At 46.9% G+C, this 27505-nt stretch overlaps 1 protein-coding gene across 1 annotated transcript; it reads right to left on the bottom strand.

The window, feature by feature from the left end:
* Positions 1-4132: 4132 nt before the first annotated feature.
* Positions 4133-12330, bottom strand: LOC136627994 (glutathione S-transferase theta-1-like). Its single transcript, XM_066603553.1, has 4 exons — positions 12247-12330; positions 7179-7329; positions 5647-5823; positions 4133-4407 (listed from the first exon to the last, which is right to left on the bottom strand). The coding sequence occupies exons 1-4, from the start codon at positions 12255-12257 to the stop codon at positions 4210-4212; spliced, it is 537 nt and encodes a 178-aa protein (XP_066459650.1). The 5' UTR covers positions 12258-12330; the 3' UTR covers positions 4133-4209.
* Between the last annotated feature and the right edge of the window lie 15175 nt (positions 12331-27505).

The raw sequence follows: 27505 nt of genomic DNA, 5'->3' as shown, positions 1-27505 counted from the left end.
AAGATTTCCAAAAAAAAGGATTTTTATTGCAAAAAAGTGTAAAAGCCTAAAAAAAATATAAGAATTTTGGTATCGTTGTAACCGTACCGACCCGCAGAAAAAATTTTGTGTGTCATTTATGCTGCATGATTAATGCTGTAAAAAAAAAAAAAATCTATGGCAGAATTGATGCGTTTTCTCTCCCTGTTATAATAAAAAAAAAAAGTTTTACGATATAGTCTTTGTACCCAAAAGTGGCACCAATAAAAACTACAGCTCGCCACGCAAAAAACAAGCCCTTATACGGCCGCATCGACGGAAAAATAAAAAAGTTATGGCTTTTGAAAAATGGAGATGGAAAAATACCAAAAATCGCTTGGTCCTCAACGCCAAAATAGGCCATGTCATTAAGGGGTTAAAATGATACTTCCCTAGCAGCATGGCTGTTTAGAAGGAACCTGCCAGCACTTTTGCACACATTAATCCGCCTACACCGTCTATACACTGATGTGTGCTTTTCAAAAGTTACTTGCCTGTGCCAAGCATATCTGCAATTGGAGCACTTTTTAAAAATGTTTTTATTAAATTTTGATAACATACAACAAAACTTCCTGTTGTCTAAGAGGGAGTGGGATTCCTGACATGTTGGTAGGTATCTGTGCGCATGCTTTCTGCAAAAGGTTTTGTTAGGTTCCAGCAAAGTCACCCACAGGTGGGGGTTAATTGAGCTAGCTAGGTGTGGATTTCTTCAGCCAGCCAGTCTCCCGGGTCTCAGACCCCTGTGTGTGGGGTACCTGTGTCTCCAGAGGCCACTTTTTAAGGTTGAGGTACTGTTAGGGTGTGCTGCTGGGATCTGTTGTTCTACATGGGTTTCACGCAGCATTGCGACATAGGTGGGGGTTGATTGAGCTGGCTGGGTGTGAATTTCTGCAGCCAGCCAATCACCACCAGTCTGCTGCTCATATGTACCAGCTCCTCTGTTAGAGGCTGCTAGGCTTTCCTCTGTGTTCCGTGTGATGTTCCTACATTTCAGTGCATGTGCCAGACGTGTGGTGTGAACAGTCCTGTTCAGGGTGCATGGTATGCAGTGTGAGCTGTGTTCAGTCCTGCTGTGTTTTGTTTGTCATCTAGGTCTAGGTAGATCCCTAGGTTCCAGCGCAGGGCCATCCTTGTCGGAACGATTGCCCCACATGCAGACAGGTTTCATGTGGAAGTTGTCTCGTTAGACTAGGGACACGCAAGACGAAGACCCGTGAAGTGGGCTTGCGGGCTTAAGTATCTTGGCCAAAATGCGAAAACCTTGTACATCCTATAGTTATTCCATCTGATTGTGTATGCAGGTGTGTGTCTTGAGTGCTTGTCACTTATTGGTTTATGTCTGTCCGCAAGTATGATGTCTGTTTCTCAGTTCTGTGTTTGAATTCGCCTGTTGGCATGGATGAAGTTTGTTTCGCAGTTCTGTGGTTCTGTCCGAATTCGCCTGTTCGTGGTTGTGTAAGACGTAACAGGTTCCATTAATATAAACAGTATGGGTGAAGAGGGTTTCCTTGGTGGTGCCATTGGACAGGTGAAAGAGCTAGATAGGGTCCTATTTACTAGTACCTTGGCAGAAGCTGTGGTGTAGAGAGCTTGACTTGCTCTTGGTATATTACCTCTAAAACCAAATTTCTGCAGTACTGCAAAGACATATCCTCAATGGATCCCATTGAACGCCTTCTCCACATCCAATGTCACGAACAGAGCAAGCGTCCGAATGTTCATGGTAAGCAGCATAAAATCCTGAACAATGATCGTTCAGTACTGAACGGCCGCTATGTTAAGTGAATGGAGAGGGGCAGGGAAGCACAAGGAGAGAAATCTCCTCCAGCCGCCCCCCCCCTGTGAAGCAATGATGCGCACTCCTGTGCAAAAGCATGTGAGTGGGTACTTGCGGAAGACGAGAGTCGGACATCATTTGTCCCATCTAAATGAGCCTTAAAACAAAGGCCCCAAGAGAGACTGAAATGTTTGATAATACTCATTTGAAAACCTGTCTGGCTCCAGGGCTTTATATTTGGAAGTGTGCATGCATCTTCTTACCTCATCCGATTCACAAAGATCAGTATGGCTTTGTACTGGGCTGCCAGGTGGGGAAATCGCTTATGTAAAGCTACACATTTGGCCCATATGATAGCTGACAGTGGACTGCATTGCGCCATCTTATCACTTCATATTAAAGCTTTTCATTCCATAGCACAAGACTGTTTAGTTATTCAAAAATGGGGCTGTGGTCACCACTTTTTGCACTGGCCATCTCAACTATAAACCAATACCTTCCACCATGGTTCAGTATGCTGGCTATTCCTCGTCATCCTTCCCCACTGAGTGAGGTATGATACAGGGGTGTCATCCATCAGCCTATTCGTACTGGCCTTTGAATCTCTGACTATGTTAGTACATAACTCACATAAGGCATATAAGTTGCTGGTATCCACCACAAATTAATTATTTGCTGACAACATACTTCTCTTCATTATCCAGCCCCAAATCTCTCTTCCCAACCTCCCACAACTTTTATCTAGCTTTGCATGAATCTCTGGACTTCCATTGAAGTCAATGGAAGCCAGATGACCCGCACCCCGCCTGCAATTGACACTGCAGACGGGCCGCGGATTCCACTGCAAACCAGGAGTTTGAAGAACTCCACGCCCGGGCAGGTACGCAGGGTACTCAACCACGGTCAGGTTTTGCTCCTGCATCCGACCACTCATGGACATGAGGCATAGGGGGTACATTCACTTTCAGTCAATTGCTTTAGATTACACCCCTTGCAGTCTAACTCTAATGCATCCTATGGGCTCCTTCACATGAGCATATGTGCAACTCCGCGTGACGCATTTGCACTGTGAACAAGTCTTTTGCGTGCATATCAGCGTATTTCTTGCACTCACAGGGCATGTTCATTTACACATGGCAGGCACTCAAGAGTTAAGTGTATTTAGCCTAATGAGTTCCATATGTTTTTCTTGTGAAGTTGTGCAGTTTTCATGCTTATGCCTTGTGCATTTACTTGCACCCCCCATAGACTTCTAATGGAGACATTTGAGGTGCAACTATGCATAAAAGTAGAGCTTGCTGTATTTCCCTGTACATGTGAATGAACCTATTGAAATCAATGGCTTCTATTCTTTGCATATTGCACATACAGATACTGTGTGAAGGAGCCCCAAGTATTTCTTAAACAGGCAGAGGCACGCACTGTGATAGACATGATAATTAGTTAGCGTAAAATGTTTATTGATTTGTAATAAACTGGATGTATTACGCAGCTGTAGTGACTTTAACTCTTAGAGGCTAATGGATGCATAATTTCATTATAGTAATTGCTGGACAATGGCATGGTGAAAGATGTGTGTGGTATAATGTTGGCCAGGTACAAAGTTCCACAAGCAGCCTCTTAAAGAGTTAAGTCACATTCCAATACTGAAGAAGAGTATCCAGCCCCTCACCCACTTTCCAACTTCTGGAACAAAGAGCTGTTTTAACTGACCACATGTTGATAGAACAAAGACTGGCTTACACACTGGACTTGAGAGAGGTGTGGGAAGGGGGGGGGGGGGGCGGGGAATTCTATATGACCCAGCGAATAAGAAAATGTATACGTTACTGATGTAATCTGTTAAACGCCCATAAAGGGCAGGTATCATGTGTTTCAATAAAAACCTGAGGCTCTGTAACTCGAGAGAGAGCTGGTTGAGATTCAAGGCTGATGACTTGTGTGTGACTGGTTTCTTTCATTATGTGTGCACACTATACAATTAGGAAGCTACAGAATACTCTGAATCCTGCTGGAGGAAAATATTATCCAGAACAGCACAGACTGTCACATGGACATCCATCTAGACTGGTCACCACAATGTGGTTTTCTTGCACACTACTGGCGGATCTTGGCACGTGCTCCACCTGGTCTCTGCACTAGAGCTGCTGCAGTCAAAGCAGCAATAAGATAGTCTTGGGCAGTTGTGGTATAGAACAGGTCCAACTCACAGGTGCTCACAACATGACAGATAAGAAAGGAGGAAAACCCCAAACATGAGAGCCTACACACATTACTTTTTAAAATTTTATTAAGCGCTAGTCACTTCTGCAATATCAGCATGTACTGAGATCACACTGATGGTTATGGCACATTTATTACACAAAGCATTTTTTTGAGATTGGAAAGTAGCTTGTAACTTTTGGAATGACTTATCAGCGACTGAAATATTCTAATCTGGCCTGAAACTTCTCTTTCATCTCTGGAGGAACTTGTTTATGAGTCTCCCTAAATTTAGCTACTCCCTCGTGTGCTTCTTTGCAGAGCTCTACTCCAACTGCCTCCTTCACTCTTTGCTTCCAAGCTGACAACTTAGGATAGTCCTCAAAGACATCAAGTCCAGATACACATGTCTGAAAAACAAACAAAAAGTTGGAGTAGAAAACTTTTGTAATGTTCATACTGCTCTTTATTGTTCTGCCATAATAAAAGTAGTTGTCACTTCCTGTATATCAAGAGATCTTAGAGAAGCTACTGTACCAAAGGATTCTCTAATCAGCCCAAACACTGCCACTGCAGCCCTTTAGTTGGTCTTTTTTTATTTGGCCTGTCAGCCCTTCCCCAACTGCTGACAAAGGGAGGCAGTGGGACTTTAGCCAGCAAGGGGCAAAAAGGGGGACAGAGTTTAGCAGAGCTGCTGCCAAACTCCCTCCTACCTCCTTTTTCTGGCAGCTGCCATAGCAACAGTTTACTCGAAAAGAGGTACTGGCGTTACATGGCACTGATAGGACTATTTACTATAGTTTACATCTGCCTGTTCTTTTTGCGCTGCGTGTGACAGCGCTGGGTCACGTTCTGCCATTGTTGGGGAGAGATCACAGAGTCACCTGTGACAACCACCTTGAAAACCCTGTGGTCTCACCCACAATGGCCGTCTTCCACTCGGGCGCTGCAGTAAGTGGAATGAGTCAAAGTAACATCCAAATAAATGCAAGGACCCAAGATTCCCAACAAAACACTGCCTAGCAAGTCACATGACTGGCCAGCTTGCCTACTTTCCATTGTGTATCTTGGTACCATTTCATCCACAGGAAAGTGACACCCAGCCATCAACATGAAGAAAACAAGGATCAGATTAGGCCACCTTCCACTGTCCAAGTTCTGACGCTCACACTATAGCCATTTTGGCTGGTGGGCAGGTGTCAGTCTGTGGCTACATAGCCCAATCAACAACAAGCTATGCAATATGCTCTGATGTCTATCATTACCAGCAATAGCTTACCTTTCAAAAGTCTGTGTTACAGTAGCTCTTCTGAGAGCAGACCAGCTAGCCTTTGCACCACAAGCACATCACTGATGCCTTGGGTGCCCATGACTCTTGCTAGTTGTCCATCCAAAGACTAGTTTTGGAAGGACAACTGGCAAGCACTGGATACAAAAATGACCAGCCAAATTGGAGATGTGCCGACACCCAGTTATCTAGTCCTTGTCAAGTATACTTAGACCCCTTTTTCCTACCCAACTTCCAAGTAGTGATGGTCACTTCCTGCCCAATAAATCCAACCCCTTGATGGATGCAGTTGTCACAAGATAATGATATTCAGGTCACCCATTAGTGGCTTTAATATCATGGTTGATCAGCATTTGCTCACCTGTCCGATATCGGCCAGAGCTACCACGTCAGCAATAGAGACCTCATCGCCAACAAGGAATGGTTTGTCCTGCAGAAATACATCTTGAATGGTTGTCGAAATGGTCTTAAACTCACACAGAGCAGCATTTAGCTTCTCAGGGGTTACCTCGTGCCCAGTGACATATGGAGTCATGGCCTAGAGCAAAAAGGAAGAGATGCTTTAGAATAGTTAAGTGATGAATTTGCTATGCATGGATTTCTCTAACACAAGTGCCCTACTATCTGCAGCCTGTCTAAATAAACCATATATTTTTAATGCTGTACAGTAGAGAAGGTTTTATTAAACTTCATTTGCTTGTACTAAACTGCAGATTTGACATTGAGATTCTGACATTAAGAGGGGTTCTGTCATAAGGAAGGGTGGGGAATAATCACTACTTACCTATTCCTCCCCTGCAGTCTCCTCACCGCATCTTCTGTCTCCTGTAGTTCCCCCGGGTCACCTCACCTCCAGCCGGCCGATTCTTCTTCCAGTGACGAAGCATCCATTCTCTGCAGTCTCCTTCCTGCTGGTCAGTGAACGATACGTCACTAGTAATATAGCGTTCATAACCTAGCAGGGAGTGCTGAGCTATTGCCAAGCCTGTGCATGCACGCTGTCCCTCTGCACTGGAATATGTACACTTGTGGTGAGACAGCACGCATGCGTAGTTCAGCAATAGCTTGGCACTCCCTGCTAGGCAGTGAACGTTACATCACTAGTGACATAACTTATACTGACCTGCCGGAAGAAAAATGCAGAGAATGGACCCATCATAACAAGAAGAGGATCCGGCTGACTGGAGGTGAGGTGACCCGGGGGACTAGAGAAGATTAGTGAGGAGAAAATTCAGTAAGGAGACTGCCTAGGGAGGAATAGCAAGTATTGATTTTTGTTTTTAATTGCCAAGAGCCCTGTAAGTGATGTCTTCATCAAATCTAACCATCATGTAGACTATAACCCTCATGGTGTTACTGCAACTTTTTGCACAAGCAACCTGATGTTTTGATGAAAATCACCACAATATGTAACCATTCATATTTTAGTTCAAACGGATTTTATTGTGACAGAGAGTAATAACAGTATACATTCTGAACCCGCCTAACAAGCTGGAGCAGCCAATGACAGTGATCAACGATTATGGCTGAGCACTGTCATTGGCTGCTGTCACAGATGTCTGTAAACAGACAGCGTAGGCTAGAGCAAGTGGCGGATGAACAAGGGAGAACTGCTGATTTGTTTCATACCATGGGGACCAGTTGACAGGGGTTTCCCTTAACTTAAGACATCCCCTTTAAGACAATAAGTCTCCTCCATTAGAGTTTTGGTTTTTAGTGGCTTTATCCTGGTCAAATGCAGCATACATTAGTCTTGACCCCCCCACCCCTCCTTAAGCTTCTTAGTAGTTCCAGGACACTAGACAAAAACACCTCATCCCTACAAACCAAGTATGAATGCTTTCTCTGGATATTGATGGGGAAGGAAAGCACATCCCACTTTGACATGTTTACCTTGAGCCAAAACAGCTTGGAAGTACCCGAACGAGCATTTGTGACGTGCCAAGCAAGGTACTCATCCACACGCGCCCGTTTCTGGATGTCTGATGGGTACCAATGATCAGGGGTCTTAAACTTTCTAATGAGATAAAGGAGGATTGCATTGCTGATGAAAGAAAAAGGTATATATTTACACGTAGAATAAGATTAGAGATGAGCGAGCCTACTCGGATAAGCACTACTCGCTCGAGTAATTGGCTTTATCCGAGTATCGCTGTGCTCAGGGCTAAAGATTTGGGTGCCGCTGCGGCTGACAGGTGAGTCGCAGCGGGGAGCAGGGGAAAGTGGGCGGGAGAGAAGGAGAGAAAGATCTTACCTCCGTTCCTCCCCGCTCTCCCCTGCAGCTCCCCGCTCCGTGCCGGCACCCGAATCTTTAGCCCCGAGCACAGCGATACTCGGATAAAGCCAATTACTCGAGCGAGTAGTGCTTATCCGAGTACGCTAGCTCATCTCTAAATAAGATGCAAGACTTTCTGTAGCAGTTAGAAGTTCAAGACCTGAAGACTAATCTCACCCACTGGTATGTATTTTTATTGATTTGTTTTTTTCCGCCCCCCCCCCCCCCTCTGTTTATCAGGCGTGATGCTAGCAACAGGTATTCAAAGGTTAAGCCCCAAATCTTTAGCCCCATGCATCGGATCATCTGGGGCCAAGTGCCAATGAGAACACTGGAATGGGTCTCCAGCACTATGATGTCATTGCATCACGTGGGCCGCTGCAGGGATCTCCTTCACTACAGCACTAAAGAGGCGGAGGCTGAGCTCCATTTGGCATGGGAAGGGGGGTAGGCAATATTCTATACACACACACACACACACTTTTTTTTTAAATAAAAGGCACTGTTAGGCTGTCTAGAAACAGCAGAGCCAGAGTCCACACGTGGGGCCCCGCAGTGGAATCGGGGCCCGACAGCTGTGGCATCCGCATGCACCTGTATTTTCGCTTTTTCATCTGTACTGCGGATGGACCCAATGGCTCACTGTCAAACATTTGCAGGTCAGATTTTTTTTCCCCCAGTGCTGTTGCTAGGCGATGTGGAATCCGCAACCTGTCTGCAATGTTAATTGCGGACAGGCTCGACGGCTTCCAGTGACTTCAATGGAAGCTATCTGCGGAAAAGAAAAAAAAAGCGCATGCTGCCATTTTTCTTTCGCTTGCAAAAATTGCAATTGGTTTATACAAGTGTGCAGGAAAAAGTGGTTTTCCATAGCATGATATGGATGGCATTTGCTGCCAATCCCAATCCGTGGTGCAGACACCTGCTACAGATTCTTCAGCAAAAAATCTGTGTGCAGGCGGCCGTGAAGGGGGCACTATTGTTAGGTGTGCTCACTACCACCAAGAGGGCATCTACCAGTGGAGGGCACCATTATGCTGCTTTACACAAAACTATTATTGGTCAAATAAGTGTACGGCCGAAGGGGCAGGGGGGGCTTTTTTTTTTTTTAAATACAGCACCACAAGATTGTGAGCAGTTACTAAATCCAAGTGAAGGCTCCCTGTCAGCTCCTGTATATCATAGAGAATAAGGGGATTCTTTTATTTGTACTCCACCATTGCTGCTGCCACTTCCTTGCTCTTTTGTGGACTCTATTGGCAACTGAAGTCAGGTTTTGTTTCAGCATATAGACAATTTGTTGGGATCTCCTGGTTTTCATAAGACGAGAGATTCCATCAAAAATAGGTGATTTACCCCAATATCAAATGGGATGTGAAGGATGTAAGATTATGGCTGAATTTGGTGTTCCCTCAGTGTAATTAAGTGGTTTTTAGGGTGCATCCTTGGGGCACCTCAATATCTGGGATGCAAAAGGGGTGTACTTTGCATTTAATGGGAATCATTGTAAAATGGAGAATTGTAGGTACCGACGAGTGTTCATATTGTGCTGGTTTTATCCTTATATTGTTGTTTTAGTCAGAAACCAGTACAAGTTTTTTGCATCCAGGAAATAGAGAATTTACTATTAAAAAAAAAAAAGAAGGCATTATTTGGATGATTTTTTATTTGTTGGTTCTCCTGATGAAGCTAATTGTCAGGCAGTTAGAAGGTTTTTAACCCCTTAATGACAAGGCCACCCCCCCCCCCCCCCTCATTTTTGTTTTTTCCTCTCCCCTAAAAAAAAAAAAATATCACAACTCCTTTATCCATCAACTTTGCTGCATGAGGGCTTGTTTTTTGCAGGATGAGTTGTCTTCAGTGGTGCTAAATTACCATATAGTGTACTGAAAAACTTTTAAAAAATTCTAAGTAGTGTAAAGTGAAAAAGAAACGACATTCCGCCATCTCTCAGTAAGTCTTGTTTCTGCAGCGCACAAACTGCAACAAAAACGACATGATAACTTTATTCTATGGGTCAGTACGATTACCACGATACCAAAGCTGTAGTTTTTTTTTTTTACTATACTCTTTTTTTCAGACATTTAATTTTTTTCGATTATTTATTTATTATGCAGTCATCTTCTGCACACAATAACTTGTATTTTTCCATCGACGTAGTTGAGCGAGGGCTCATTTTTTGCGGGATGTCCTGTAGTTTCCATTAGTACCAATTTGGAATACATACGACTGGTTGATCGCTTTTCATTGCATTTTTTTCTGTGAGGCAGGGTGACTGAAAAAGTGCATTTCTGGCGAGGTATTTTTTCTCCTTTTTTCGGACGACGTTCACCATGCAGGTTAATAATGTGCTACTTTGATAGATCAGAGACTTTTACAGATGCGGCGATACCAAATATGCATTTTTATTTTATGGTTAAGATTTTTCAAATTATAGATATGGCAAAAGGGGCGATTTAAGCTTTACTTTATTTGTTAGGTTTTTTCCACTTTTATTTCAAGTCCCCATGGGGGACTACAACATGCGATGCTTTGATCGCTCCTGCAGTATGATGTAATGCTATAGCATTATGTCATACTGCAGTTTGACAGGCAGCCTATCAAGCCACCCCACGGGGATGGCTTGATAGGAAGTCACCTAAGGCAGCCCTGGGTCCTCCGGCTACCATGACACCTGCACGGCTCCCCCAATTGCACCTCGGGGAGGGGGCGTACAGGACCCCCGAACACAGTAATAAACAGCTGACACTGCACTCATTAGAGGCTGCTATGCAAGTCAAACATCCTTTTTAGCAGGTGTGCCTTAAAGCTGGGAAACTCGTCTACAGGGCAGAATAAGGGCCACAATGGTGGGTGTTACTATATGGGAGCTCTAAGAGAAAAACACTTCCTATTTGTCATCAGGGTGACCAGTATTACTGTGGGGTACAAAAGATGGCACCATGAACCTTGGTGCCTTATATTATGCCCCCATCTGCTTGGCATTGTTTTCAAGGGTGCCACCTGTGGGGGAACTTTTTTTTAAGTTAATCATAGTTATGACATTTCTGAGCTATAGTATTTGAAGACATCATGCCACATTAACAGGAGCAGAAACAGGCACAGAATTGGGGGTAGCAGCAGGATGGAGAGTTTGTACAAGTTGAGAAATTGTTGATGGGGTACTGAAAAAGCAAGAAGCCAAAGAGATCTTGTGTTGTGAACATTACAGAGACAAGTCATGGCTGGAAGAAAGTTGTCATGGAGGTCTGGGCCAGAAAGCAGAGAGGGGAACGTGAAGGACTTCAGGCAAAGGCATGTCACCTGATTACTTGATAGAGTAGTACTGCAGCTACTTACAGTGGCATATACCAGTTGTATACACATGGTGGCAATATTGCCCTTTAAGGCAAGAGACTCCAATAATCTGTTTTCTTCTAGTCATGTTTGAGTTTGTTTTAGTAACTGTATAAAGCATGCGACATTGCGTCCACACTATCCCGATTGGAGAAGGCATTTATTATGTACGCCTACAATCATTGTTGCACTATTTATGCATTCCAATGTTCCAAATTTAGCAGAGCAGTTCCAAATTCTGGAGGCTACAGCAGGAGGCATGTGGCGCCATTATAATTTTTGGACACTAGCACTATGGGAGCATTAGTGACAGGCTCATTGGGTTGTACTAGGCTGAGGATAGTGTGGAGAGAGGAGTCATGGCTGAGAGCAGTCTTTATGGCAGTCTAGGAATGACTAGAGAAAAAAAATTAAAAAAATTAAAAAAAGGCACCTACAAAGGAGGCCAGGCTGCGCATTTGCTGTGAGTGTTGGATTTTGTGTTACCCTTCAGCATAATCCCACATGCACTAATGAGAAGCGATCTCTACAGAACAGAGAGAGTCAACCATTAGGCTGTGTTCACATGGGGCAGATTTGCTGTGGCATTTCCATGCGGATTATCTGCATGGAAATTCTGCATGTGGCTCCTTATCCCGGGATTAGCCAGCAAAGTCGACGAGACTTGCAAAAATCTTGTCCACGCACTGCAGCCAATCTGTTGCGGAAAATCAGTGCGGAGCAGAAATTAAAGATGCAGCATATGCTCCCCCCACCCCACCCCCGCAGTAGCCTCTCTCCTCAATGAGGAGAGACACCCGCTGGAGAAATGCAGGCGGCGAAGTGGCTCCAAAACCCGCAGCTGCGGTTTTCCAGCGAAAAACTCACGGATTTTCGGTGCAGCCAATCTGCGAGAATTTTGCAGGAAAATCGTCCCGTGTGATCCCAGCCTTAGGCTTAAGCGCCTATTAGGCATAACAAGAAGGACCCAATCATCAGTTGCTTGAGCAAACAAGCAGGTGACGTCCCCACCAGCTCCTGCAGCCTGTTTAGACTGTGCAGTTCTTGTTAAGAATCGTTCACTTCTCGTTCACCATTCATGGGTGAAATACTGAATGATCAGTGTATAAACTGCATGAACTGGCAGGGTTTGTATGGCGGCTAAACTAAACAAACACGATCCTCACGATTCTTGTTCAGTCGTTGGCTTGAGTTTAAACTGAACTGTTAGCGTTGACCTTCATTCAGACGATTTTGTAAATAATCATTCTGTCTAAATGCACCATTAGTGGTCAGTTTGGAAAATCCCACCTGAAGTAGAGTGGGCCATATTCAGATCACACATTCCCTTCAGAGCATTAGATCCTTTACCTCTCCCCCATTGTGAAGTCTCCATCCTTGAGAGCTGGTACCTTACGAATTGGATTAACCTTGCCAAACTCTTCACTTAAGTGTTCTCCTAAGGAAAGAGGACAAATATTATCTGCAATCATGAATGTTACCAGAAATACCACCCTGAGGGCTTATTCAGACGACCGTATATCAGCTGGGTTTTCACGCTGAGCCGATATACGGTGTCCATGTCTGCAGGGGGTTGGGGTGGGTTTGAAGGAAGGATGGAAGAGCCAGGAGCAGGACCTGAGCTCCTACCTCTTGTCACCATTTGCAATACAAGGGGCGGGACAGGGGCAGAGCTAAGCTTCAAGACTTAGCCCCGCCCCGCCCCTCCTACTGCAAATAGTGACAAGGGACTGAGAGGGGGTGGGAGCTCAGTGAAACGCAGCCGATATACGGTCGTCTAAATAACCCCTGAAGGGTCACCGTGTGCAAGAAAAAAACAAAACAAAACACAAGCTTTATTTGGAAGTTTAAAGAATTACAATGTTTGACAATATAGAAAGACATTAATAATAAATCTTTATTTGTATAGTGCCAACTTATTCCACAGCACTAAAACGGCAATATAAACAAAATGAATCAAGCTAACAAGCTATGGCAGACCCTACAAGAGCTGGGTGTATTGGCACATCTAGACAAGCTAATAAAATCACTTTATATCAATCAAGAAGCCACTGTGAGAACACAGTCTGGGGACACAGATGGGTTTGGGATCGGCAAAGGCATCCGACAGGGCTGCTTCCTCTCACCCTTCTTGTTTAACCTATATTCGGAAGGGATCATGTGAAAAATACACTTAGATGAATTGGAAAGCGGGGTGAAAATAGGTGGCAGACACATCAACAATCTCAGTTATGCAGATGACACAACTCTACTTACAGAAACAGAAGCAGGTCTAAAGCAGCTAATATGCAAGATTAAAACCTCCTGCATAAGGGGGGGTCAGACCCCCAATTTAGAGTTTGGCCTGGAGCCCGGCCAGTGACCCCTGCTTACTGCCCAGTGTCTTCTGCGAGCGCTCCGGATGTTCGCGCCTGCACTCAGCAATGACGAATATCCCAAGATACTTCCGCAGTGCTCATTGCGCATGTGCTGCAGGATGGACGACTTCCATGGAAGCTGGAAATGCGTAACCCACACAATAGATTTTCGTTTGTGGGTGGGAAAAATCACGTTTTGCCATAGCATGCTATGAGCCGGCGCATGTGCAGACCGGAGCCGGCGGCCGGGTGAGTGACGTTTCTGCGAGCCCCGCACAGAAATAGGACAGGCCGCGGTTTGTTTGCCGCGCGATATTTTGCGCGGCCAAACCGCGGCCGTCTGCATAGGATTGCGTTTGTTAATGCAATCCTATGCAGGCTTCCAGCGACGGAAATCCCACGGGAAATCCCGCCGCGGGATTTTCGCCCGTGTGCTGGCGGTCTATGACAACTGAAGAAAAAAAAAAATTTACAAAAATCGACAACGAGGCAATGGAATGCGTGTGAGACTTCATTTAAAAAAAAAATTGAATCTATGCCAGAGAAAACGTAGGATAGCATTGGGGCGAAGCGCAATGCTGAACATGGACAAAATCTGGAAAAGTAGGGATATCTGTATAGCAACTAAACACAGGATAGTGCAAACCACCATATATTCCCCATAGCCGTGTATGGATGTGAAAGCTGAACTGTGAAAACAGCTGATAGAAGGATTGATGCGTTTGGGCTGTGGTGCTGGCGAGAGCTGCTGTGTATACCCTGGACCGCAAAAGTCCTGAATTGTACAAGACCCGATATATCACTGGAGGGCAAGATAACCAGACTCAGTCTCATGGATTTTGACTAGAGATGAGCGAACGTACTCGTCTGAGCTTGATATTCGTGCGAATATTAGGGTGTTCGGGATGCTCGTTACTCGTAACGAGTACCACGCGGTGTTCCGGTTACTTTCAGTTTCCTCTCTGAGACGTTTGCGCGCTTTTCTGGCCAATTGAAAGACAGGGAAGGCATTACAACTTCCCCCTGTGACGTTCAAGCCCTATACCACCCCCCTGCTGTGAGTGGCTGGGGCGATCAGATGTCACCCGAGTATATAAATCGGCCCCTCCCGCGGCTCGCCACACATGCCTTGTGACTTAGCTGAGGGAAAGTGCTGCTGCTGGTGCTGCTGTAGGGAGAGCGTTAGGAGTCAGTGTAGGCTTCAAGAACCCCAACGGCCCTTCTCAGGGCCACATCTACTAGTGTGCAGTACTGTGTTAGCACAGTAATTTTTTTTTTTTTGTCCAAAATTGGATCTGCAGAGCATTGCGCCCAGCAATAGGGACAGAAGTGGGGGTTAGGCAGGGAGAGTGTTAGGAGTTAGTGTAGGCTTCAAGAACCCCAACGGTCCTTTCTAGGGCCACTTCTATCCGTGTGCAGTACTGTCCAGGCTGCTGTTGGCAGTGTTGCATTTTTTTTTTTTTCTCAAAACCGGCTGTGCAGAGCATTGCACCCGGCATTAATACTACAGGGATAGAATTGTGTAGGCAGGGCCAGAAGACATTTATTATTCATTGAATACACGCAGTGGGGTCTTCCCTTTGCTAAAAAGGAAAAGAAATTATATTTGGCCTGCCTGTGTCAGTCCTAAGGTCTGCGTGAACGTGTGTGCTGCGTGTACAACGTACAAAAATCAGACGCAACCAGCTACGCTTTACTGCAGCCTAGCGCCATTGTCTTTCCTGACTGGCAAATACCTGCTCTGCTAGAGTTAATAACTCTGCTACACTATAGTTGTGTGACACTTTTTGAGGGCCACACCACAGATATTAAACTTCTTGTTCATTGAATATACGCAGTGGGTGCTTCCCTTTGCTAAAAAGGAAAAGAAATTATATTTGGCCTGCCTGTGTCAGTCCTAAGGTCTGCGTGTACGTGTGTGCTGCGTGTACAACGTACAAAAATCAGACGCAACCAGCTACGCTTTACTGCAGCCTAGCGCCATTGTCTTTCCTGACTGGCAAATACCTGCTCTGCTAGAGTTAATAACTCTGCTACACTATAGTTGTGTGACACTTTTTGAGGGCCACACCACAGATATTAAACTTCTTGTTCATTGAATATACGCAGTGGGTGCTTCCCTTTGCTAAAAAGGAAAAGAAATTATATTTGGCCTGCCTGTGTCAGTCCTAAGGTCTGCGTGTACGTGTGTGCTGCGTGTACAACGTACAAAAATCAGACGCAACCAGCTACGCTTTACTGCAGCCTAGCGCCATTGTCTTTCCTGACTGGCAAATACCTGCTCTGCTAGAGTTAATAACTCTGCTACACTATAGTTGTGTGACACTTTTTGAGGGCCACACCACAGATATTAAACTTCTTGTTCATTGAATATACGCAGTGGGGTCTTCCCTAAGCTAAAAAGGAAAAAAATTATATTTGGCCTGCCTGTGTCAGTCCTAAGGTCTCCGTGTACGTGTGTGCTGCGTGGACAACGTACAAAAATCAGACGCAACCAGCTACGGTTGAGTGCAGCCTTGCGCCAATTTCTTTCCTGCCTGGGAAATCAAATCACTGGTAATACAGCATGCTAAGGGGTAGGGGTAGGCCTAGAGGATGTGGACGCGGCCGAGGACGCGGAGGGCCAAGTGAGGGTGTGGGCACAGGCCGAGCCAGTGCGGTGGCCAGGGGTAGAGGCAGGGCCAGACCGAATAATCCACCAACTGTTTCCCAAAGCGCCCCCTCGCGCCATGCCACCCTGCACAGGTCAAGGTGCTCTACGGTGTGGCAGTTTTTCACAGAGACGCCTGACGACCGACGAACAGTGGTGTGCAACCTTTGTCGTGCCAAGATCAGCTGGGGAGGCACCACCAACAGCATGCGCAGGCATATGATGGCCAAGCACCCCACAAGGTGGGACGATGCCCGTTCAACGCCTCCGGTTTGCACCACTGCCTCTCCCCCTGTGCCCCAACCTGCCACTGAGATCCAACCCCCCTCTGAGGACACAGGCACTACCGTCTCCTGGCCTGCACCCACACCATCACCTCCGCTGTCCTCGGCCCCATCCAGCAATGGCTCTCAGCGCAGCGTCCAGACGTCGCTAGTGCCACAGTTTGAGCGCAAGCGCAAGTACGACGCCACGCACCCGCACGCTCAAGCGTTAAACGTGCACATTGCAAAATTGATCAGCCTACAGATGCTGCCGTATAGGCTTGTGGAAATGGAGGCTTTCAAAAGCATGATGGCGGCGGCTGCCCCGCGCTACTCGGTTCCCAGTCGCCACTACTTTTCCCGATGTGCCGTCCCAGGCCTGCACGACCACGTCTCCCGCAACATTGTACGCGCCCTCACCAACGCGGTTACTGCCAAGGTCCACTTAACAACGGACACGTGGACAAGCACAGGCGGGCAGGGCCACTATATCTCCCTGACGGCACATTGGGTGAATTTAGTGGAGGCTGGGACTGAGTCAGAGCCTGGGACCGCTCACGTCCTACCCACCCCCAGAATTGCGGGCCACAGCTCGGTGGTTGTATCTGCGGCGGTGTATGCTTCCTCCACTAAAGCACCTTCCTCCTCCTCCTCCTCCAACGCAACCTCTGTCTCGCAATCAAGATGTGTCAGCAGTACGTCGCCAGCAGTCGGTGTCACGCGGCGTGGCAGCACAGCGGTGGGCAAGCGTCAGCAGGCCGTGCTGAAACTACTCAGCTTAGGAGAGAAGAGGCACACGGCCCACGAACTGCTGCAGGGTCTGACAGAGCAGACCGACCACTGGCTTGCGCCGCTGAGCCTCCAACCGGGCATGGTCGTGTGTGACAACGGCCGTAAGCTGGTGGCGGCTCTGCAGCTCGGCAGCCTCACGCACGTGCCATGCCTGGCCCATGTCTTTAATTTGGTGGTTCAGCGCTTTCTGAAAAGCTACCCCCACTTGTCATACCTGCTCGGAAAGGTGCGCCAGCTCTGCGCACATTTCCGCAAATCCCACAAGCACGCTGCCACCCTGCGGACACTGCAACATAGGTTTAATCTGCCAGTGCACCGACTGCTGTGCGACGTGCCCACACAGTGGAACTCTACGCTCCACATGTTGGCCAGACTCTATGAGCAGCGTAGAGCTATAGTGGAATACCAACTTCAACTTGTGCGGCGCAGTGGGAGTCAGCCTCCTCAATTATTTACAGAAGAGTGGCCCTGGTTGGCAGCCATCTGTCAGGTCCTTGGAACATTTGAGGAGTCTACCCAGGTGGTGAGCGGCGATGCTGCACTCATTAGCGTCACCATTCCTCTGCTATGCATCTTGAGAAGTTCCCTGCAAAGCATAAAGGCAGACACTTTGCGCTCGGAAACAGAGCCGGGGGAAGACAGTATGTCGCTGGATAGTCAGAGCACCCGCCTGTCTATATCTCAGCGCGTTGAGGAGGAGGAGCATGAGGAGGATGAGGAGGATGAGGAGGAGGGGGAAGAGACAGCTTGGCCCACTGCTGAGGGTACAGATGCTGCTGGGCTGTCATCCTTTCAGCGTGTATGGCCTGAGGAGGAGGAAGAGGAGGAGGAGGAGGATCCTGAAAGTGATCTTCCTAGTGAGGACAGCCATGTGTTGCGTACAGGTACTCTGGCACACATGGCGGACTTCATGTTAGGATGCCTTTCTCGTGACCCTCGCGTTACACGCATTCTGGCCACTACAGATTACTGGGTGTACACATTGCTCGACCCACGGTATAAGGAGAACTTTTCCACTCTGATTCCCGAAGAGGAAAGGGGTTCGAGAGTGATGCTATACCACAGGGCGCTGGTGGACAAACTGATGTTAAACTTCCCATCCGACAGCGCTAGTGGCAGAAGGCGCAGTTCCGAGGGCCAGGTAGCAGGGGAGGCGCAGAGATCAGGCAGCATGTACAGCGCAGGCAGGGGAACATTCTCCAAGGCCTTTGCCAGCATTATGGCTCCCCAGCAAGACTGTGTCACCGCTCCCCAGTCAAGGCTGAGTCGGAGGGAGCACTGTAAAAGGATGGTGAGGGAGTACGTAGCCGATCGCACGATCGTCCTCCGTGACGCCTCTGCCCCCTACAACTACTGGGTGTCGAAGCTGGACACGTGGCCTGAACTCGTGCTGTATGCCCTGGAGGTGCTTGCTTGTCCTGCGGCTAGCGTCTTGTCAGAGAGTGTGTTTAGTGTGGCTGGGGGAATCATCACGGATAAGCGTACCCACCTGTCAACCGACAGTGCCGACAGGCTTACACTCATCAAGATGAACAAAGCCGGGATTTCCCCAGACTTCTCTTCTCCACCAGCGGACAGCAGCGATATGTAAGCAATACGTAGGCTGCACCCGCGGATGGAAGCTACGTTCTCTCTCACCATCCAAAACGGGGACATTTCTGCTTCATCAATCTGTGTCTAATATTCCTCCTCCTCCTCCTGCTCCTCCTCCTGAAACCTCACGTAATCACGCTGAACGGGCAATTTTTCTTAGGGCCACAAGGCTCACTCATATAATTTTTCTAAACAGTTTTAATATGTTTCAATGCTCTTAAAAGCGTTGAAACTTTAACTTGAACCAATTTTTCGTTAAACTGGGCTGCCTCCAGGCCTAGTTACCACTTAAGCCACATTAACCAAAGCGATTAATGGGTTTCACCTGCCCTCTTGGTTGGCCATGGCCAATTTTTTGGATGTACATTAGTACTGTTGATACAGCAATTTTTGTGGGCCCTCGCCTACAGTGTAATCAAATGAATTTTTAGCCCACCTGCATTACAGCTGATGTTACATCCGCTGTGTTGGGCAATGCAATGGGATATTTTTATGTACCGCCGGTGGGTTCCAGGGAACCACCCATGCTGTAGGTGCACACGGAGTTTAACCTACATCTGTCCACTTGTAAAGAACCCCAGTCTGACTGGGGCATGCAATGTGGGCCGAAGCCCACCTGTATTAAGCACGACATTACTACCTCAGCTGTGTTGGGCAATGCAATGGGATATTTCTATGTACCGCCGGTGGCTTCCTGGCACCCACCCATGCTGTGGGTCCACAGGGAATTATAAATGCATCTGTTTCCACTTGTAAAGAACCCCAGTCTGACTGGGGCATGCAGTGTGGGCCGAAGCCCACCTGCATTAAGCACGACATTACTACCTCAGCTGTGTTGGGCAATGCAATGGGATATTTTTATGTTCCGCCGGTGGGTTCCAGGGAGCCACCCATGCTGTCGGTCCACAGGGACTTCACAATAGGGAGTTGTACCTGCCTGTGTCTATGAATTAAAAACCGCGGTCTGACTGGGGCATTCAGACACCTTGACAGAATGAATAGTGTGTGGCACATAGGTTCCCCATTGCTATGCCCACGTGTGCAGCTCCTGATGGCGGTGGCACAGGATTCTATTTCTCATTGCTTCTGTACAGCATTGTGGGCTATCGCCCCGCCCCTTTTAAAGAGGGTCGCTGCCTAGCCGTGCCAACCCTCTGCAGTGTGTGCCTGCGGTTCCTCCTCATGGCAGACGCACTTCTAAATAGACATGAGTGTGGCGTGGCATGAGGGCAGCTGAAGGCTGCGCAGGGACACTTTGGTGTGCGCTGTGGGGGGGAGGGGGGGCGGTTGGGCAGCATGTAAGTGGCAGTGGAGTGTCATGCAGGCAGTGATTGTGCTTTGTTGGAGGTAGTGTGGTGCTTAGCTAAGGTATGCCATGCTAATGAGGGCTTTTCAGAAGTAAAAGTTTTTGGGAGGGGGGGTGGCCACTCTTGCCGCTATTGTGGCTTAATAGTGGGACCTGTGAACTTGAGATGCAGCCCAACATGTAGCCCCTCGCCTGCCCTGTCCATTGCTGTGTCGTTCCCATCACTTTCTTGAATTGCCCAGATTTTCACACAAGGAAACCTTAGCGAGCATCGGCGAAATACAAAAATGCTCGGGTCGCCCATTGACTTCAATGGGGTTCGTTATTTGAAACGAACCCTCGAGCATCGCAAAAAGTTCGTTCCGAGTAACGAGCACCCGAGCATTTTGGTGCTCGCTCATCTCTAATTTTGACCATGTAATGCGAGCAGAGTCGCTAGAAAAATCTATAATGCTTGGACAGATCAGTGGGAAAAGACCCGGCTGCCAAAAAACACGATGGCCGATACTGTCAGAGCTGATACTGGCATGGATATCACACAACTGAAGGAAGCAGTGCAAAGCATGGAGGGAGGGAGCCTTTAGGGCTGCGAACGACTAAAAAGTTATAATTACATGTTAAGGGTGCCCACCCACTAGCGTTTTTTTACTGCGAAATTCGCAGCGTTTTTTTTTTTCTGCAGGGGTCTTTGGGCTATGGGACATGCAAAGCTAAAATCGCGATCGCGCAAAATCGCGATATCGCGGTAAATCGCGATTTTGTGCGATCGCGATTTTTACATTACAAGTCCCATAGACCCCCTGCAGAAAAAAAAAACCTGCGAATTTCGCAGTGAAAAAAAACGCCAGTGGGTGGGCGCCCTTATAGTGAAGACAGCATAAGGCTGAATGCACACGGCAGGTCTGGATTCTGCCTGCGGAATCTGGCCCTGACCGCGGTCGGTGACCCTGTGTACCGGTCTTGTCCGTTGGCATCCGCAAGGACTAGTCTTCTTCCGGCTTCTCTGTACTGTGGATGGTCCACGCGGCTCTCCGTCGGACAATTGCAGCACAGATGTTAGTTTTTAAATTTTTTTCTAAACTTCTCTGCCTTTTCCTGCAGAATCTGCAGCCCGTCCGCTATGTTAATTGCGGATGGTCCACAGGTTGGACGGCTTCCATTGACTTCAGTAGACGCAATCCGTGCGGGAACCGCAGTAAAATGAACGTGCTGCGATTGGTTTCCATAGCATGCTATGGTGGGTTATTGCTGCGGAATCCGGAGCATAACAGCCTCTCCAGATTCCGCAGCAAAACAATCAGCTTATGTGCGCGAGGCCTAGGCCACATTGATTTGCATTGGATTATTCAGACATCGTTTTTATCACACCAGGTCCCATGTCTGAAGCGGTCCACTGCAGTCTATGGAGTCAGAACAACAAATAGCTTTATGCATATTCACAGCTTTTAGACGTTGGCAGGTGATAGGGCTCATCACCGTAGGCGTATGCGATCTACCTAAGGCCTCATGTCCACGGGCTGGTCGGATTCTGCATGCAAGAGCCAGCAGTGGAATCCAACCCTGCCCACCTGTCCGGGTCTTCTTTTTCTGTACTGCGGATGTGTGTGGAAGTGTCGGTCGGCGCATCGGCACCATATGCGCAGTAGAGTTTTTTTTTTTTAACTCCTGTATTTCCGCAGAATCTGTGTAGTGGCCGGCGCTTGTTACTGCAGGCACGACTCACGATTTCACTCACTACTTTTTTTTTGCAGACCCATTTTAGCATTCTATGGGAGGTACACAAATGTGCACAATACGCTGCATAAACCCGTGCACACTGGCACCTCTTTTGGCTTAACCCCTTCCAATCCAGTGTCAGACCTCATCTAAGAGCTCCTGCCCACAAACGGATATTTGCAGTGGAATGCACTGCGGGCGTCCGCACCGCGGATCTACAGTAGAGACCAATGAAAGCTGTCGGATCCACGGCCCTTCTGCAGTGTAATAGTGGAAAGGCCGTGGTTTCTGCAGGAAAAGCAAGAGTTTAAAAAAAATAAAATAAATTAGTACTACGCACATCCGACGGCTCGCCGTACAGACCATCCGCAGTACAGATGAAAAGAGAACACAGCAAGTATGGCGGGCACTGCTGCTGGCAGAGCCGGATTCCACAGCCGAATTCTGCATGCGAAATCTGGCTTTGCCGGCCTTACACTGAGATTTCCCTGCATAGCTCCTATGTCAGGCGAGGTCCAACGCGTTTCTAACACCATGCAGGAGGGGGCCGTTCTCAGAGTTCTCTTCTGTATATTACAGAATGCAGGAGCGGTCCGATGTCAGATATCTCCTGCACGGAGGAATATACATATCAACTCATTTAACCCCTTAGTGACCCCCCCTATCGTGTTTTTACATTCTGCCTTGGCAGGATGTGTATGGAGGGAGATTGCAGCGCAATCTCCTTCCATACATCACCGGTGTCAGCTATTTCTTACAGCTTACACCCGCGGGCAACAGCCCTGACAAGCCACGCAGCCAACTGGAGCTGTTAACTCTTTAAAAGCCTCGAATGATATTGAGGGGTGCCGTACGGTCCCCCACCCCCTCCACCCCAGTGAGAGTAGGAGAGCCAGCATGCAGCCAATCACCACCAGTCTGCTGCTCATATGGACCAGCTCCTCTTCTAGAGGCTGTTAGGCTTTCCTCTGTGTGTTCAGTGTCATGTTTCTACGTTTTGGTGCATGTGTCGGACGTGTGGTGTGAACAGTCTTGTTCAGGGTGCATGGTGTGCAGTGTTGTATGCAAATCCCTGGCATCCTGCTGTGTTTTGTTTATCATCTAGGTCTAGGTTCGTCCCTTGGTTCCAGCACAGGGCAGTCCTTGTCAGAACAATTGCCCCACATGCAGACAGGTTTCATGTGGAAGTTGTCTTGTTAGAGTAGGGACCTGCAAGACGAGGACTCGTTAAATGGGCTTGTGGCCTTAAGGATCTTGGCCAAAATCTGAACTAATACCTCATAGATTCTGTAGTTATTTCATTTGGCTGTATGTGCAGGTATGTGTTTTGAGTAGAGATGAGCGAGCACCCAAATGTTTGGGTCCACGTTATGCGAGTGGAGCTTTTCGTAAAATTCGAGAGCTGTACTCGAGTAATGAACCCCATTGACTACAATGGGAGACTCGAGCATTTTTGTATGTGGGACGCCGGGTCCCCAGCTTTTTTTTTTTTCTTGGTTCGTGTGTATTCTCTCTCTTAGCTAAAAAATTTGCCATTGACTCACGCGCTGCGGCGTGGAGGGGCCAAAACAGGTACATCACAGCGGGGAGGAGCCAAAACTGGGGCGGGGTCGAACACAGCGTGATGCTCGTTCGAGTAACGAGCACCATCGAGTACGCTAATACTCGAATGAGCATCAAGCTCGGCAGAATACGTTCGCTCAACTCTAGTTTTGAGTACTTGTCAATCATTGGTTTATGTCTGTTCGCGAGTAGGACGTCTGTTTCGCAGTTTTGAGTTAGTTTGAGTTTGCCTGTTGGTGTGTATGAAGTCTGTTTCACAGTTCTGCAGTTCTGACCGAGTGTGCTTGTTCGTGGTTGTGTACGATGTAACAGGTTCTATTATTATAAACAGTATGGGTGAAGGGGGTTTCCTTGGCGGGTGCCATTGGACAGGTGAAACAGCGGAATAGGGTTCCATTTACTAGTACCTTGGGAGAAGCTGTGGAGTAATGAGCTTGACTTGCTCTTGGTATATTACCTTCAAAACCAAATTTCTGCAGGACTGCAAAAGCATATCCTCAATGGATCCTGTTGAACGCCTTCTCTCTATCCAGTGTCAGGAGCAGAGAAAGCGTCCAAAGTTTCCTGTTAAGCTGCATAAAATCCTGACCGATGATCATTCAATGTAAACATCAGCTGTTCAGTACTGAACGGCCGCTATGTTAGGTGAATGGAGAGGGGCAGGGGAGAGTGAGGAGTGAAATCTCCTTCAGTCGCCCTGCTATGAAGCAACAATACGCGCTCTTGTGCTCTTTGCCCGAAATTTTCCCCATCTAAATGGGCCTTAAAACATATAGGGCCCCATGAGGGACTGGAATGCTGGATAATATTCATTTGAAAACCCGTCCGGCTCCAGGGCTTTATCTTTTTTAGACGTGTGCATGCATTTCAAAACTTCAGCTGCTTGATCCTGCTCCCGCTGTTTATGGGTACAGGCTGCAGCAGTCCCGCCAGGTTTACAGAACGTCACAAGCACTGCAGCCTATGACAGAGCTCACAGTCAAGAAGCCTGTAACACAGTGCACCATGCAGCACAGCAGGAGTGAAGAGTATAAACCTATTTGTTATTCTAAGGCAGGGAAAGCTGGATTTTAAGTGAAACATCCATCTCAAAAACCCAGTTAACTATCATTAGATTTACTTCTTAAATACAGATATAAATAATTCTGACAATTCTTGCATGCCACTTAAACACCTTCTTGCCTCATCTGATTCACAAAGATCAGTATGGCTTTACACTGGGCTGTCAAGTGGGTAATAGCTTATGTAGGGCTACACTTTTGGCCCATATGATGGCTGAAAGTTGACTGAATGGTCCCTTCTTATCACTTCATATTAAAGCTACTGATTCCATAGCACGAGACTATGGTGTTTAGTTCTTCAAAAATGGGGCTTTGGTCAACACTTTGTGCACTGGCCATCTCAATTATAAGCCAAAACCTTCCACCATGGTTCGGTATGCTGGCTATTCCTCATCATCCTTTCCCACTGAGCGAGGGATGATACAGGGGTGTCCTCCATCAGCCTATTCGTACTGGCCTTTGAACCTGACTGTTAGTACATAACTCACATAAGGCATAAAAGTTGGTGGTATCCACCACAAAAATAAACCTATTTGCTGACAACATTCTTCTCTTCATTATCCAGCCCCACATCTCTCTTCACAAACTTCAACAATTTTCATCTAGCTTTGCATAAATCTCTGGCCCCACCGTAAACACCCACAAATCAGAATCTCTTAACACATCCCTCCCCCATGTGGAATCTTAAAAGCAAATTACACCTTTCCTTGGACAGAGTCGTCCTTATTTTACCTTGATGTTACTCTAACCCACATTACGGATGGATACCTGCTATTTGGAAACATAATCTAAAGGCTCATTCACAGGCATGTGTGCTGCATATTACATGTGTATTTTTCATACATGCTTAGTCTTTTTCTGCACATGTGAAAAAGGTAGGTATGAGGAGTGGCCCAATAGAAATCAATGGGCTTTTAGCAACACATTAGGCTTATGAAAAACGTAGGCACCATACACCCATGTGAGTGAGCCCTAAGGGCGCTTTCACGCAACAGTTTTTATGTTCTGTTTTTTTGTAGCCCAAAACCAAGAGTGGGTCCAAAATACAGAAGACATGCAAATCTTTCTATTAGGGCTCCCACACACTTGCGTTTGTCAATGGGACTTTCTAATGTTAAAAACGCAACACAACAAAAACGCAAGTTGCACTGTGTTGCGTTTTTAACATTAGAAGGTCCCATTGACAATCGCGTTGACTAAAAACGCAAACGCAAGTGTGGGAGCCCTTATACCTTCTCTCCATTCCTGGTTTTGGCTCACAAAAAAAAAAAAAGCACTGAACATAACTGGCATCTGAAAGCGCCCCAATGGTGCTATCATACAGGTATAATTATTTCACAGGCTGCTGTGCAGTTGTGTTTTTTGTCTAAGGGCTCCCACACACTTGCGACTGAGTTTTTTGTTAACGTGATTGTCAATGGAACTTTCTAATGTTAAAAACGCAATGCACCAAAAAACGCAGTTGCGTGCGTTGCGTTTTTTTTACAATAGAAAGTCCCATTGACAATCACGTTAACAAAAAACACAATCGCAAGTGTGTAGGAGCCATTATACAGATTGTTTCTGCAGAACATTTTGTAGAGTTTCTTGCATCTTTTTAGCAGACTAATTGCAGAATTCCATCTCTGGTATGTTAGAAATTCACAGCAGATTTTAATCTGCCAATAAAGGCACATGGATTTTGACAGATGTGGAATTCAAGCCCCATGGGGATAACTTTACAGAAATTGTCAGCACAGACCTATTCCATCCTGTGTGAAACTGGTAAACTTTGCCCAATATTGTGCTCGTGAACTTGCCTTTTACCCGAGAGGTGATTTGTCATGCAAAACCACCTTGCATCCGTGAAATTCAGATCCTCACACGCGCTAAAGGATTGGAAGTTTCCCCATTGATTTTAATGCGATAGCCATGCATTAAAAGGTCCTATCAAAATCAATGGGCGATGCGGTCTTAGGAACGTGACTATACATACACACTGCATGTCCTATGATTCTATTGAAGAGAATGGAGTCATAGTCTGGCAAGATTTATGCACAACACACAGCGAGAGTTTTGCCTGTGTGAAAGTGGCCTTAAACCATGTCCACACAGGATGATTTGTTGCAGAATGTCCACAGTGGACATTCCGAAAAAAAAACCATGCAATGTTGATTTCCACTCAAGTTTCGTACAGATTTGCTCTGCAGCGTGTGGATATGATTTAAAGAAATCTCATCCCCTTTACTGCTCCTGTAAAGGCTGTGGATCTTCTCTGCAGAAGAGCCGCACAGAAAATCCACTGTATATGAACATAGCTCAAAGCCCTTATGTCCACAGGCAGATGTGAATTGCGGAAGATCCGCAATTCAATCCGGAAGATAGGGAGCCATGGGCGTTCACACTTGGATTTACACAAGAGGATTTGTTTTCTGGATTCCAAATGCAGAAGACAAAAATTGCAGCATGCTCCATTTTGGTGCGGACGGCTTCCAGGCGATCCGCACCCCGTCCCCAATTGACACTGCAATTGGGCCGCGGATTCCACGGCAAAGCAGGAGTTTGAAGTACTCCACACCCGGACAGGTACGCAGGGTCCTCGGCCATGGTCAAGTTTGGCTCCGGCATGAGACCACCCATGGACATGAGGCCTAGGGGTACTTGTAGTCAATTGCTTTAGATTACATCCCTTGCAGTTTAAGTCTTATGCATCCTATGGGCTCCTTCACATGAGCATATGTGCAACTCCGCGTGACGCATTTGCACTGTGAACAAGTCTTTTGCGTGCATATCAACGTATTTCTTGCACTCACAGGGCATGTTCATTTGCATGTGGCAGGCACTCCCTGAGTTAAATGTATTTAGCCTAATGAGTTCCATATGTTTTTCTTGTGAAATTGTGCAGTTGTCAGGCTTATGCCTTGTGCATTTACTTGCACCCCCCCCCCCCCATAGACTTCTATGGAGACATTTGGGGTGCAACTATGCACAAAAGTGTAGCTTGCTGTATTTCCCTGTACATGTGAATGTTTCTATTGCACATGCAGATACTGTGTGAAGGAGCGCCAAGTATTTATTAAACAGGCAGAGGCACCCACAGACTGTCACATGGACATCCATTTAGACTGGTCACCACAATGTGATTTTCTTGCACACTATTGGGAGATCTTGGCACGTGCTCCACCTGGTCTCTGCACTAGAGATGCTGCAGTCAAAGCAGCAATAAGATAGTCTTGGACAGTTGTGGTAGAGAACAGGTCCTGCTCACAGGTGCTCACAACATGAGAGATAAGAAAGGAGGAAAACCCCAAACATAAGAGGCTACACAC

This window comes from Eleutherodactylus coqui, chromosome 5 (genome assembly GCF_035609145.1).
Source record: "Eleutherodactylus coqui strain aEleCoq1 chromosome 5, aEleCoq1.hap1, whole genome shotgun sequence".
NCBI lineage: Eukaryota > Metazoa > Chordata > Amphibia > Anura > Eleutherodactylidae > Eleutherodactylus > Eleutherodactylus coqui.
This window is presented reverse-complemented; position numbering and strand designations above follow the sequence as displayed.

Excerpts from the sequence above, each read along its gene's own strand:
- LOC136627994 (XM_066603553.1), bottom strand. Across the intron at positions 5,824-7,178 it reads CCAAGCTGTTTTGGCTCAAG|GCCATGACTCCATATGTCAC; the intron begins GTAAACATGTCA and ends TTTTTGCTCTAG. Across the intron at positions 4,408-5,646 it reads CTCTGGCCGATATCGGACAG|ACATGTGTATCTGGACTTGA; the intron begins GTGAGCAAATGC and ends TTTGTTTTTCAG.